Genomic DNA, 14,625 nt, shown 5'->3' on the forward strand with positions numbered 1-14,625 from the left:
TAGAAACACGAGCTTTGCTCGAATTTGTTTGTAAAATAAGTGTGTCCTCACAAACAACGTCCCTGGAAGAAAACCCAGCATTGAAATTTGTGCTAAAGGAAAAATAAATATTCACCACAAATAAACTGGGAATTACCTTCTTCATTCAAGAAATAGAGTGCTTTTCTAAGGTCATGCCAGCCAGTGGAAACCACCTCACTGCAAAGAAAGCGATTAGTGATACTGTCTTGCTTCACTGATGAATTTGTCTCTGCCATGAATGAATATGGTCCTGTCTTATGAGGCTGAAGAGTAATTTCATATTAAATAACAGTCCCGATAAGAACTTCAGAGTAAATGCAATCCTTATACACCAACTGAGCACTTTACCTACCTCTGTGCATGACATCTCATGGAATGCTGATGGAAGGGAGTCCAGTGCAGTGACTACTACTGTTCCTTAGAGCCCAGGTCTTCAATATGAGGATCCAAAATGTCACTCCAGTACTGTCTCCTGCAGTCTTTGAACGGCCACTGGACTGCTTAGGCTGTGAATGCAGAACTCACAGGAGTCTGTATGAGACACGAAAGAAGCTGCAAGCCCCACAGCTGAACCTACTACAGCTGAAAATTTCTCTGAAGCATCCTGCCTGCCCTTCTGCTCAGAACTGGGTCCCTCCTCAGCCTTCCTACTGTGCAAGCTGTCCAATAATCAGCATCCCTGGGAATGAGATGCTCGGTATTTCTTGAAAACTCACACCCTCAATTACAAGTCTACCTATGGATAGAAGCCTTGGTGGTGGAGGGGGTAGTCTTATTATTATGCTCCTTTCAGTCTTTCTATATATCTATGAATTTCAGTAAAAGACAAGATGCCTTATCTAAGAAATAAGTGTATTGAAGGTTTTAGATTAATTTTAATTTTGGAATAGTAGAAACTGTATTCTGATTGTCCATGTGCATTATAAAATGAAAAGGATCTTGGGACAGTTAGGAGGATAGTTAAGTGCAGCAAATCAGTTTCCTTAATTTATTGACGAAGTTTGTCATTTATGCACTATTGAGTTGCTGCTATTTTTCAACTAAGAATTTACTCTGGGCCAGGTTCAGTTACAAAATAGAAACTTCATGGAGTTTTGGATTAGGTCACCTGGAAACACTGTTTTCTTGTAGTGTCCAGGTCCCCCTTTTTTGAAGCCATCCTTTGGGAAAAAAAATACATCTAGTTTTTTGTGCCTCTTACTGCTTTGAAGGTGAAAACCATGACAAGTGTCCTTCGTTATAACCAGCTGATGAATTGCAATCAAAAGGAAACAGTAGTTTACTGTCATAGATAGCTAAGGCTTTGTTTTGCACTTATATCTGGTTTTTTTTTGCCTAGCAAATGGAGGGGCAATGATGAGGGGGTGAGGCCCGGATTAGATACAACCACTATAAACTGGTTCCTACCTCACACTGTAAGTGACATGTATATATACAATGCATTTAAAATGAGAAAGGCAGCCTTTATTTCAGATTTTCTTGTGAGAGGCCAAATACTAAGAGGTGTGTGGGAGAATGTCTACCTTACTCAGGGAGTCCTGAGCCAGCCAGAAGCACTTTTCACAAATTTTTTCGCAAACTGTCTGGCCTGGGTTTGTCTTATACTCCATGTCAGTGTTTTATTTATGAAGACTCTGTCTTCTGCCCTAGAATAAGAGAACATTGTATGATTAAATAAAAGATTTTTAGAAACATTTTATTATTGTTGATGATAAGATCTAGCAAGGGTTTAAACAATATAAAGGTAATATGTTTCAATACATTAAATGTATTTAAAAACAATTGCTCCTTTTTTGTCCTTTTTTTTGCATAATAATAACCAAGCTAAAAATTGTATATGATGCAAAATAGACTAATCTTCCTTTTTTGATATAAGACTATTCTAAAACTGCAGTGCTCTCTGTTTACTCCCCATCCTAGGAATTTTGCCTTTAACAATAGTTGGAGCTTTACAGATATTTCAGCAAAGACAAGGTAGGACATATTCTTTTTTAAAATACTCAAAGATGAATTTCAGTTAAGCTAGCACTATGCAAATTTGAGAATGGATCTGGAGCTTCATCCAAGAATCCAGCGCCTTGCTTCTGGCCTTGGAAAAACTTATCCTTGTAACATGGCATTCTTGGAAATTGGCTGTAGTGAGGTCTACTCAGCTGACCTATCTCTGAGATTTCTCTTGATATCTCCTGAGATTTCTCAAGCAGATTTAAAGCATCGAGAAACATCTTTTAGGCTTCTGGTTATTCAAATTGGGTTGTTTGAAGCTTGCCCAATGCTAATTTTCAGCCTGGAGCATAAATAGGAAAGAAATAAGAGGCTGATTGTACAAGGCCTGATCATATGAGGACATCTGATTGAATGACAGCAATCTGTCACCAGGATTCCTTATGTAAGTAAAGCTTGTAGAAACTCCAGTTCCCTATCTGCCGTTCCTGTTAACCAATTAGAAAGACCGAGAGCCAAAAGTTGTTATTTAACCCAATGAATATTTATCTGGCAACTCATAGCCTGTGTTAGAGATGCACGAGCACGGAAAAGCTGGCTCTTGCTTTTGGAAATGCATTCCTGCACGTCAGCGTGGATTCAGCTTGGGTAATTGGTGCCCTTGTTTATCTGGATTGGGATTTTAACAACATTATTAACATGGTTTCTAGGAAGCTGTTGCTTGCTAGAGCAGCCTTAAGTGATAAGATCCTTTGGCCCACCCCACTGGGAAGCTGGAGTCCTTTTAAACAAGCCAGCAAAGCACTCCTACACCGCATGTTGTGCCAGAAAGAGGAGACAAAGCCTTGCCAGCCAGCACCTCGCTCCCGTGAGAGCTGGTGGCAAGCCATAGCCCATGGCAGGATGTTTGGAAACCCACTGAAAGATGTCGGTGTGGATTTATGGTCATTTCTGCACTGGCCTGTGCGCTATGGAATTGTGTTGGTCTTAGTCTTTCAAATAACACATTTTTAGAGAGAAAACTACATAGAGTTTTGTCTGCTAAATTGCTTATTAACTAAATAGATCAGGGAAACAAATCCATCACATCCCTACTTTGTACCCCCCATTAAGAATGTGAAATTGTGTCTGGGAATCAGGAAATATAGAAGACTAAAAAGTGCAAGTGGTGGGGTATTCCTGGCAGATGGAAAGGAGATTTACAGCTCTATCAGCTTCAGCTCCTTTTGAGAATATTGGGTTTAAAGATGTATTCAATACCTGTGTGTGGAATGAATCTACAGTAGTGCACATAAACTGAAGTCAGAGATTTTGGGCATGGGTAGGCTCAAGTCCAGAGGTAGTGGTCTTCTCCTGACCACAGCCACATATCACTCATTGCTTCAGCAAGTCAGTAAACTGACAGCCTTGTGTCACAGCTTTTGCCAATCTCAAAAGCCATAGCTGACTTCAACATGATACAAATATGGAGTTTGGATTTCATTTAAAATTAATTTATTTAACCAATTTTACTAAGATTCTACAGTTACGTATAAATTTTTAAAAGAGAAGTCTATGGGGAAAAAGAAAAGTCAAATGACTCCAAATGTTTCAAATTCTGCAGTCTTGGGAAATACGAGAGAAACCCATATATTTTTTTTATTTGGTACCAGCAACGTGGAAGGCTCCTGAGTACACCTACTAATTAATGCATTTGGGAACAAGGTTCTTTGGCTTCTGGGGTAAACAGAATCTGTCCATTTTTATTTGGCAATTTATCTTAGAATGCCCATATTCACAGTTTCACTGATGGTTAGTATTTGCTTAATTACTGCTAAACTGTTCTATGAGAATTAATCCAATCTTGCTGTTTCTCCATTTAGACAAAAGGCTTATCAGTGTTCACTATTACTATGCAAAATCTGTTTCATGTGAGATGACTGCATATCAAAGTGACTGGTATCCTAAAAAATGCAATGACCACAACAGAAAGATGGTAGGTAGCAGATTTTTTTATATATATATTTCACAACGCATTTGACTGGTAAATTCTTAAAAATAAGAATTGTTAGTTTAACCTGTTTTTTAAAAAAAGGCTCATTTTTAAGGAAAGAAAAAACAAAATTAAAGGTAAAAATAACTGGCAGAACTAAAAACTAGCAAAGTGGCAAAACTGAAGCTGACATTTTTTGCTGTCTTTAAACTCTCCAGTTCCCCCACCCCCCCTTTATAGCTGGGACTCCTGTTAGTTCTGTTCATCGGGTACACACACTGCTCTTTGAAATGACTTTATTGAAATAATGGAAGTAATTTGAATTTTGCATTTTCTGATTTTTATGTATTACGTGAAAAAGCTACCAAGCGAATACCAGCCTTAAATGCCAACTCCTTTACTGGTAAGGATTGCTTTGGGCATCCTGAAGAACTGAACTGCTTTCTCTCTTTCTCCCTTCTCTCAGCCCAGCATTTCAGACGTCTAGTGGCCTCTAGTGGTTCTTTGAAATTTAACCACATCTTTCTGTGTGCGACAAAAGCTGTGGGGCAGAGAGGCACTCTCACCCTGACCCTGCCGAACTATAGCTCACGTTTGAACCAACGCAATGCTGTCCACCTACTTTTAGACTTTGTTACTAATTCCGTACAAAAGCTGCGTGTTGGACTGAGGTGTAAATCTTGAGGAAGACGTGGAGGGTTGCTCCATCGCTGTTAGAGATAAATGCTAAAATAATGCATTGGGTGTTCACGAAGAAGAAAAAACTTGGGTCCTCTTGCCCTTGCAAGTTCCCCAAACCCCGGTCAGGACAGAGAAAAGGCTTGCTTTTTCACCACTTCTTCCCAAATCTCTACTCCTCTACAGCTTTGAATGCTCTCTAGCATTTGGCAACTTCACTCTGTAGCCCCTTTTAATGAAATTTTGCCTATTTTTGAGGTAGGTGACATTTTGTTGGCACTCTCCTGGCAAGATGTGGAGACAAGTTACCTCAGGAGCTGGGCTCAGAAGTGGCCTTGAGCGTCTGAACGGGTAATGCTTGAACCCAACGGGGATTTATTTATTTATTTAGTAACGACAGGGTGTGTTACTACTTGGGCAGAAAGTTCTGGGTTTTTTAACGGCTTACTCGCCTCCCGCAGAGTACCGACGAAGGGCCGGCAGCCGCCACCACGCCGCCCCGCGGGAAGAGGCGGGCCGCGGCGGGCGGCCTTAGCCCGGCCCCTCGCGTCGGCGCAGGCGGGGAAGCGCCGCGGCACCGGCGCTGCCGTTTCCCACCCCCTTCCTGCCTCTTCCCCCGTCCCCGCCGGCCGCGCACAGGCCTCGCTCCAACGCCAGGCCGCCGCGGTGGTGAGGGCGGGCTGCCGCAGGGCCGGGGAGGGCGGGCGGCGGGTCCCGCGGTGGTAGGCCGGGCTGCCGGCTGGCCGCCCCCGGAGCACCCCGAGAGCCGCGGCGGCAAGGTGGGGAGCTGCAGCCGGTCTGGTTCTGCTGGGGCCGGTGGGGTTGGTGTCGGCGCCGGTCGGCTCTGTTTCGGCTCCCCGCTGTGGGTCCCAGGTGCCGGTTTCCCCCTCAGCCCGGCCGGGCAGTCAGCGGCGGGTCTCGGCGCCCTCTCTCTCCCTCCGCCGAGCCTGCGTCGACTGGGATCCACCTCTGGAAACCCTGGGTCGGTGGGATGAATCCGGGCCTCCCTGCCATCCCGTCCTGCTGAACAGCAAGTAATTAATACTGCTTCAGCCTGTGCTGGCTCGGAGGTAAGAAACGCTGTGAAACCTGCCCACTGCTGCAGCTCCTGTGCCTTCGCTGCCCTTCAGAGCATCTCAGTCCTTCGTGGTGGTAACACGTCATTTCTCAGTTTATCCCTAGGTTATGTCCTACAAGCAGCTAAGGCTTTAGAAAATGAAGGATGTTACTTACACAGTTAAATAGAAGCCTGACATTAAAACTGGTGACATTGGCTTTTAAAAGGAAACAGGCAAGTGTATAAATGTCAAGCATCTGGCAAGAACTAGAACATAAATGTGGGAATGGCTTCTCCCCCCGCCCCCTCCCCCCGGTATTACTTGCCTTTCTTTGAGACAGATTCAATACTAATTGAACTAAAATGAGAAATACAGCTTGGATGCGGGAATACATTGACAAAACTTAGCCCTAGAGCCACTTGACAATAGTGTAGCACTAAGTACTCTTGGAAGGAGGTGTTTTGCTGTACCTGATGAGTGTGCTGGCAGCAGCTCAGCTGTAACGGAGAATGCAGGAGGAGAACAGGGAATTGATAAATATATTGGAAAGAACCATTGTCAAATGGGTCTGTGTGATACAGGTGGAGAGGGTTCTCCTGTGGGTTGATCACACATCCATGTTTACAAAAGGCTGTTTTGGAGAGCATGCTGATTTGAGATGGCTGTCAGCAACCACAGCAGAGAAAGCTGGGTGTTTTTATCCAGGAGTGAATCACCTTGCCTACCTTAGTACCACAATCTGTTTATGTTGGACAGTCCCAGAGTGTCTGTGCTGTTTGTGGAGGAATGGAACTGCTTGGGAATAGTTCAGGGCTGTTACGAGATGGCACTGGCTTGCTTTGAGGGGAACTTCCAGTCTTGCATCCCAGGTGATGGCTGAAATGAAGGATTTTACCTAAGCAGGGGACTGAAGCCCATGGCTCACAGCTGAGATGTGTTGCTCTCTGGCTTGAGATCTGGGTCCTATGATGATCTAATAACATAGGAATTGCTTGTCTTCAGCCCTTGTGTGAAGGCACAGGAGCTGCACTGAAGTGACTGATGGTGTAGATTGTGATGGAGGTGCCTCATGTTGATTGTCTTGTGTGCTAGTTTATGTGTAGGAGCTAGTATCCACACTGAGGAAGAGCTTAACTGGTGAGATTTGTGGCTTGTTTTCAGTGTAACTGTCCCTTTTTGTGCTACTTCACTTTCTAATTCAGCCTAAAAAATCAAAAGGACAAATTTCAGGTCAGAATGTTATAGTCTCCAAGTTATGACAGGCTGCAGGTGCCACTGTTCAGAAATGTTAAAATGTTTGCCAAAACCATCTGAACAGTAAATAGGGGTTAACCTTTTGGCAAGATTGCCTTGAAAGCTGTTTTACGGTATATCAATGCTGTCAGAGAAAAAAGTCTTTAGTATGTCAGAGCCTTTACGTTTAAGTCTCTTAGGAGAAAGGATTGTCACCTATGTCTGGTTTCCAAGGCAGTTTGTAGGGAGTTGAAATAAGAGATGCACCTTCCTAGTAGTAATGAGAACTGATGTTCTGGGTCAGACACGGAGTCTGTTTTGCTCATCCTGTATTTGGCTGCGGTCACCTGCCTGGTCCAGGATGCACCGGTTCCCAGCCTGCCTAACTAGAAACAAGGTGCCCAGTGGCAGTTTGTTCCTAATCCTAGTGCTTAGTTATCACTAAAGTAACTGAACAATGAAAAAGTCTTTGCTAATGATTTAAGGCCTTAATAGCATAAATTAGTTTTTTTCTTAAAATTCTATTGAACTGTTTAACTTTAACTTAGTTAAATGTTGCATTAATTTGGATCTTTGGGTATTGATTTCTTTGGTTAGCTAAAAGAGTAACTTGTCTCCTAAGGATTTTCAATTAACATGGAAATAATACAGTGTAAATAACCATTCCTAGTCATTCAGGGTTCTCCTGTCTTCTCTTCAAAAAAAAGCAGCAATCGGGTAGATGCAACTCAAACAGCTTGGAGCTGTTAATATAAAATGAAATTGTACTTTTAGCAAATCTAACTGTGGCAAATACAAAATTCTTGCTTCTCCTCTGCAGGGAAATTAGTATGTCTGTATTTTGAAAACATTTATTAAAGGTTTGGGGGTCCTTGTCTTCTGGTTCCTATGTGTTTTAATTGCCTAGATGCTGTGGTGTTCTATAGGCTGCTTAATGTTCAAAGTGATTGCTGTGTGACGTCACTTTTACTGTTTTCCAGTTCTTCTGTTGAAGAGTTGAATGGGGTGGGCAGGGGGGGACAACTGTGAAATTACATACAATGTAACCAGATTATTTCTTTTTGTAGCCTTTCTAGTATAAACAAAACACATTGCACCATGGCGGCAGACTCTATGGAAATTGACGATGCTTTGTATAGGTAAGAATACCTGATTTTTAGGCATTGCTGGTTAGGTAAAGATGTGTGTACTTGCGCTGCTGTGACTCTCCTTTTGTAAGGCAAACCCCCAAACTGTTCAGCAAGTGAAAGAGAACCCACAAAGTTAACAGTGACAACTGGTTGAATTGAAGATACAATCCCTCTTGCTGTAAAACTGTTACTTTATTGGTCTCAGAACAGGTATTTTCTGACCATGTTAGTATTACACCAGTAAAAAGCATAGGCAAATACTATGGAGTTGTACAAAATTCCAGTAGTATCAATAATGTGTGCTTTCTTGGAAAAGAAGGATAATACTTCCTCGGTTTATAATATGGATTTCCTTTCTGCCTTTAGCTGGTTTCCCCTTTGACAAAGTATTTATTCCTCTCTTTCTTGCTCTTCCTCTTCTTTCACTGCCTTCTTTTTTGCCTTTCTTCTCAATATTATGTAATATATCTCCTTCATAATTTCATTTATTCCTCAGTCTTTGCCATACTTCTCTGTCCTCATGAACATCACCAGTATCTCTGTTATCCTACAGACTTCAAGGTGTCGGGGGTTTGGTAGATTTTCTTTAAAAATATTTTTTTATTTTTTGGATTTTAATTTGTTAGTGGGAGTGGCTTGAAATCACTTGGCATGGCAATAATTCACAGAGGCTGTACTGGAACAAATAGTATAGTCCCTGGAAAAACGTGGTGGAGTGAAAAGCTTCTTTATATATTAAAAATAAATAAATCACCTGTTTGATAAACAAATAAAAGCCGCCTTTTTAATTCAGTGCAATGCTTCCTGTGTTGTATGTATCACTTTACTTTTTGGCACTAGTCTTATGAAAGTTGTACTTTTCCTTAGTGGAAAAGGTATTATTTAGAACGGTTTAATTGTATAGTTGGAAACAGAGTGTTTCAGAGCTCAAGATCTGACTACAAAAGCTGCTGCTCCCTCTGGTTTGAACATTTTTGATAACAATGAAATTCTTTGGCATGCTTCTGGTTTCAATAGTTAGTTCCAAAATTCCTAGTATCCTGAATAGGTTTTACACCGATTTAAAATTATTTCTCTTCTCTAAAACCTGGCACTTAAAAGGTCTGTACTAAATGCGTTTCACTATGGATTGTAAATGCAAGTATTACATTCAATGGATATTTATTTCCTAAAGTGCTGTGCAGTTCAGATACATGAATGTTATGTCCTCAGTTGTTTGTTGAATGGGGGGCTGGTAAATATAACTGTGCATATTTAACGAGACACACACTCACCTGCAGGACGTGGTATTGAGGATTAGAAACTGATTGGGTTGAAAGAATAACTGAAAATATGTTAACTTTTTTGGAAATAATGGAATTTTTCAGTTGCTTTTATATGTATCTTGTTTTGATTGGGATTTACCTTTACTATAGCCGCCAGAGGTATGTTCTTGGAGACACAGCAATGCAGAAGATGGCTCAGTCCCACGTATTCCTGAGTGGTATGGGTGGTCTTGGTGTGGAGATTGGTAAGTTAGGTAATTTATTTAAGCAGGCACAAGTGTGTATAAACATACTGTCCCAGAATACTTTTAAAGCTTATTTTAGATGTGATAAGCATGTCCGAAGTATCTGAGTGAATTTGTATTTGTATGATGTGTATGAGTAACATCACAGGTACAGAAAATATCCTGGACTTTTGTTAGTAAGCTTTTTACTAGAACAACATTTCAAATTTTACTTTAAAATGTGCTTCCATGGGCCAGATTGCTTCTTAGGTGAAGGCTGAGGGTGGATAATCAAAGGTATTCCTTTAGGCATCAGAATCAACGTAATATAGGAACAGCTATAGCCTGAATTATCCCGATGTAGGAAATGGGGGAGGGACGGGTAGAAAACATGCATCTTCCACTCAATTGCACAACTGCCCTGGTGCAAGACACTCCTTAACAATTCCCCTTACTCTGCGAGCAAGGCTTGTGCTGGCTGGTTCTTACCTGGGGTGTTACCCTTTCAGTTGGTTTTAATGGTACTCTGCACCAGATCCCACAACAGAGTCATGGGGTTTTGCAGTTTATTGTCATTAGTGTCTCTGTAATCACAGTTGTGAGTTGAACAGCTGACAAACGTAGGGAGCCTTTTTAACCTTGCTCATGTTACTCTGCTTTCAGTGGTGCTGTAGAATGCTTGAGCCAAATGTAAGAGAACAAACCCTTAAGCTGGGAAGTTCTTAGCAATGACATACTGTTCTTGTCCGCCCACATAACTATTCAATTACAGATTTGCAAGAAACCTGCAACGGTCCCTCTCTCTTTATGTTTTGTTTTGTTTTTCAGCCAAAAATATAATTCTGGCTGGGGTTAAGGTATGTAAAACAGTTCTGTTGTTGGGTATTCTTGGGTGAGCAGGAGAAAAAGGGACAACGCTACTAGATAGCTAATCTAAAGTTTCTTAAGCTGTCTTTCAGCAGAAGGATCACAAAGCATTTGAGGACCTGGGGGTGAAAACTCTTAATAATCTGGGTGTTCTAGTGATATGGTTGGAGTCTCACGTTAATGTCCACTGCACTCTGAAATACCTCATGTAATATTTTAGCCAGCTGCTGATCAGACATTGAATCCTTTTGTGCAAAGTGGGCTCTCCTAAGTGAAGTGGTATAAACTCAAAAGCCAAACTATTCAAAATATGTTATCGTAATCTGTCATTCATCAGAATCCTTTTGTGTAGACATTGGAATGGTTGACTGTTTTAATCCTTGTGCTGCTAGGATTAATTCTACTGGGGAGAAATATTTAAAAACTCTTTTCTTCCCATTAGAAAAACCTTTGTTTATAATTTCGGGAGTGCATTAATTTACAGTTCACAATTGTCCCTTAATCGCAGTGTGGCAAAAGTCATCCTCTCATCACTGCAAGATGGGAGGAAAATGCTTAATGAAATGTATATGGCAGATGCTTTTCTATCTCTCAAGCAGTAAACGTTTTCTTGGAAAGGGGGTTGGAGGAACTTGTTCTTTTATGTGGTACAACTAAATCTTCTGCGGTCCTCCAGCATTTTATGTGGGGCTTAGTCTGTATTTTTGTGTGCTATGACCATGTACACTTTTTCCAGTAACAAGTTTTTTGCTGAACTTTCTTAGGCTCTTACAGTTCATGACACCAAGCAGTGCACGAAATGGGATTTGGGTATCAACTTCTTCATCCACGAAGATGATATTACCAGTCAAAGGAACAGGTTGGTGAAGTCTTTGTGGAAAGGGAGAACTGTACTTGACTAGGAGTAACAGTTTCACCAGCAGCAAAAATAACAGTTCATTGTTCAAGAGCTGCTAATACATCTCAAATAGTTGTTAAACCCTTTCTCTGGAATTATTTGCTTTGAGTGCAATGCCCAGATAGTATTAGGGGAAGTCTAGGTTTGGACTGGAGTTCTGAGTCAAACATCTGACTTCTTGCAGCTGGGGGCTTGTAATATAAATTTAATAGTGGTGGCCAGGGTGCCTTTCTTCCTTGGGTTTTTTCAGCCATCTGTGTGAGACTAGAAAACAGTCCTGACACCAGACTATCAGTAAGTCCTGTTGTGTATTGGACAGAGCTTTTTTTCCTCAGACCTGCTTGAATTTAAGTGTGAATAAATGAGTTGGTGGTTGTTGCCGGGAGACTTCCTGAGGGACTTTTGTAGGGCATGTGTGAAATTCTGTATTGAAAATACAATTTTGTAGATGCATAAAAAAACTTGCAAGTTGTTGTTCTTTCAGGGCTGAGGCCACACTTCATCGTATTGCAGAACTCAATCCATATGTCCATGTAGCAGCATCAACTGTGCCGCTGGATGAAACCACAGATCTATCTTTTCTAAAGCAGTACCAGGTATGTCACTCTTAAAGCAGTTGTATGTGGTATTTTGCTCAGAGTAAACAACTTGAATTATTATTTTTTTTAAATATAAGTAAATAAATTGAAAACAAACGTTACAGTACATTTTGAGATGATGTAAAGAAGGAAGTAGGTCTTGTGTTTGGACTAATGAAATGGTGCTTGCTTTTTTCAAGACTGAAATGGTGGTTTTGTGTTCCTAGCACTTTCGTATGAGATTTACTATGGAATTTACTATGACAATAAATAGCTAAGTGAGGTTGCTATACAATTTTTTTATTTGTTTGTTTGAAGGTGAACCTGTCACTTTTTGTTGCAGCTACATACCACATATGTTCTACATGTATTTTGTGTGCAGTATTCCAGGCAGTAGAAACTCGGGCTATATGATTAGAAACATCATTTCTGTATGTATCTAATGAAACATAAACTCCTCTGTGGTGAAATGAGGATGTTTTGAGTTGTTCAGTCATCTGTCTGCTGCCTGTGTGCATGGCTCAGTCTGAATTGGGAACTTTTACTGTGGGGTATCGGTTATACCCAAGCTCACCAAGTTTCTGAATGCCTCAGGTATAACAAGCCATGTATAACTGAATGGCATACAGTGCATATGCTTTATAACCCAATACTATCCTAAACTTTAAAAGAATGCTTGCAGAAATTTTATGCCTTCAATTTGCTGAGCACCAGTACTTAAGACTTGTGCAGACTTCTTTGTGCACACTGATGAGTATCATTTGTATTTGTTTTGTTAACTTGAATCTTAGAATTAATGATCCACATTTTCTCTGAGATTATCCATAACTATTTTCATAAGTATATTCCAATTAGGTTTTGAGTTTCACAGCTGCAGTTAAAAAAAAGAAAAGTGAGAATTTGCTGTTCCTGCTCTTGTTCATCTTGTTTCCAGAACCTGTGAAACGGTAACCCATCTGTTCTAATGTGTAATGAGAAAACTGACTCAAAACACATCTGTGATGTGTGTCAGAAAGGAATCGGGACACCTGAGTAACTTACTGTTAGTACTACTTTTTCCATCTCCTGAAGATGTTGATTGCTTTGAGTGTCTTAAATTTATTTCTGTTCTTGTTCACAGTGTGTCATATTGACAGAAGTAAGTCTGTTGCTGCAGAAGAAGATTAACGACTTCTGTCATACTCAGCAGCCACCTATTAAGGTAACAGAAAAAATTAAACACTTGATTAATTCGTACAGTGAACGTTTGGACCTACATGTTCTATCCGGAAATGGAGAAAGCTGGTTGAGGTTTATAGTTCTATGCAGACAGCATGTTGATGGAGCAGTGTGAGTTTTGGAAGTATGATGCTGCTAGTCTGTACCTGTGTCTGGTGTTTTCTGGATACCAGCCCAGATAACCATAGATTGGTTTTAAAAATAATCTGTTAAAGAAATAGTTTTCACTGTTAACTCATAATTGTTCTGAAAAAAACATACTTGGACTGAATGTAACAGTAGTAGGAATGGCAGTATTTCACTGTGTACTGGGGTGATCCCTGGTTTTTGTGTTGGGTTTCAGAAATGCTTATGTGGGTTCAAAGCCTGTCATGAGTGCTGTGCTATATAGTCAGTGGCCTGGGTGCACATGGCAGGTTTCCACCATAGAAGTTAAACCTGCTAGCCTTGAACAAGGTTGAATGTCAGAGATCATTCCTTTGGCTTGTGCTGTTTTAGGGATACTCATAACTTTTACTTTCTTCTGTAGTTCATCAGTGCAGATGTATATGGAATATGCTCACGTTTGTTTTGTGACTTTGGTGATGAATTTGAAGTGCTGGATACAACAGGAGAAGAACCAAAGGAGATCTTCATTTCAAATATAACACAAGTAAGGGATAGAAGTTGTTGTGCTGCTTAAACTTTTCTTTTTTTTTTTCTTTATAATGAGTTGTTATTGAGTATGTGACCAAACAGAGTGTTTCACTTCAGCAGCCTGCTAAGCCGTTGCAAATTGGCAGTACAGCAGAGGCAAATAGAGTTACTTTGTTCTGATGTCTCCATCAAAACCAGTCAGTGATGACATGCTAACATTGTAGAGTGTACTGATGCCTCCAGGTCATTACTTATAATGTAACGTCATAACATTGAGATGTAGGGGAGAAGAGGACATAGCCTTGGTGTGGGAATCGGTAAGTCTTCTAAGGAAACCCCAAAATGGGCATGAAAATAGCCCTTTTTTATGAGAAACTGCAACACATATAGAGGAGGACTACAAGGATCAAGGGGATCGAGAGCCTGTTTTGAAAAGAAAATTTAAGGGTTTGTTTTAACCTACCAAAACAGAGGCTACAAGAAGAGGATATTATTGCTAATATTTCCAGTGCAGAATGTTAGAAAAGATGTCCATTTGATTTTATTATTGTTTTATAAATGAAAACAACTTTAGCTTCTCCTCTCAACTCTGGAAGTCCAGACTATAACCTCACTCATCCAGTAGCAATTTTTTTGTCATACCTCCAGTCTAGATGTAATAGTAACCAAACTTTCTAGCTGGAGGGTTTGTATAGCAGATTGGGTTTGAGGTGAATTAAAACTCATGATACGATGATTTGGGTAGCCTGTCCTTTGGTATCTTTAAAAGGGAATGGGTGACTTGATTGTTCTCATTAATTACATAAAGAGTACACAGTTATGTTTCATGACTTGTGCTGATTGTCTGCCAAGTCAAGGGATGAATATATATCTGTATATATCTCCTGTGATTCATAATCTGGT

General features: G+C 40.6%; 1 protein-coding gene across 2 annotated transcripts in view; it reads left to right on the plus strand.

The window, feature by feature from the left end:
* Nucleotides 1–5,196: 5,196 nt before the first annotated feature.
* The window catches only part of UBA6 (ubiquitin like modifier activating enzyme 6), a 32,682-nt gene continuing 23,253 nt past the window's right edge, over nucleotides 5,197–14,625 (plus strand). The window contains exons 1-9 of one of the 2 annotated variants that reach the window (XM_056343344.1): nucleotides 5,197–5,685; nucleotides 5,787–5,906; nucleotides 7,974–8,045; nucleotides 9,452–9,546; nucleotides 10,354–10,382; nucleotides 11,157–11,251; nucleotides 11,775–11,886; nucleotides 12,989–13,069; nucleotides 13,616–13,738. In XM_056343344.1, the coding sequence (XP_056199319.1) occupies nucleotides 8,005–8,045; nucleotides 9,452–9,546; nucleotides 10,354–10,382; nucleotides 11,157–11,251; nucleotides 11,775–11,886; nucleotides 12,989–13,069; nucleotides 13,616–13,738 (576 nt within the window). In that variant the 5' untranslated portion in view covers nucleotides 5,197–5,685; nucleotides 5,787–5,906; nucleotides 7,974–8,004. The remainder of the gene's footprint in view (nucleotides 5,686–5,786; nucleotides 5,907–7,973; nucleotides 8,046–9,451; nucleotides 9,547–10,353; nucleotides 10,383–11,156; nucleotides 11,252–11,774; nucleotides 11,887–12,988; nucleotides 13,070–13,615; nucleotides 13,739–14,625) is intronic. The other variant, XM_056343335.1, reaches the window with a different exon arrangement.

This window comes from Falco biarmicus, chromosome 1 (genome assembly GCF_023638135.1).
Source record: "Falco biarmicus isolate bFalBia1 chromosome 1, bFalBia1.pri, whole genome shotgun sequence".
NCBI lineage: Eukaryota > Metazoa > Chordata > Aves > Falconiformes > Falconidae > Falco > Falco biarmicus.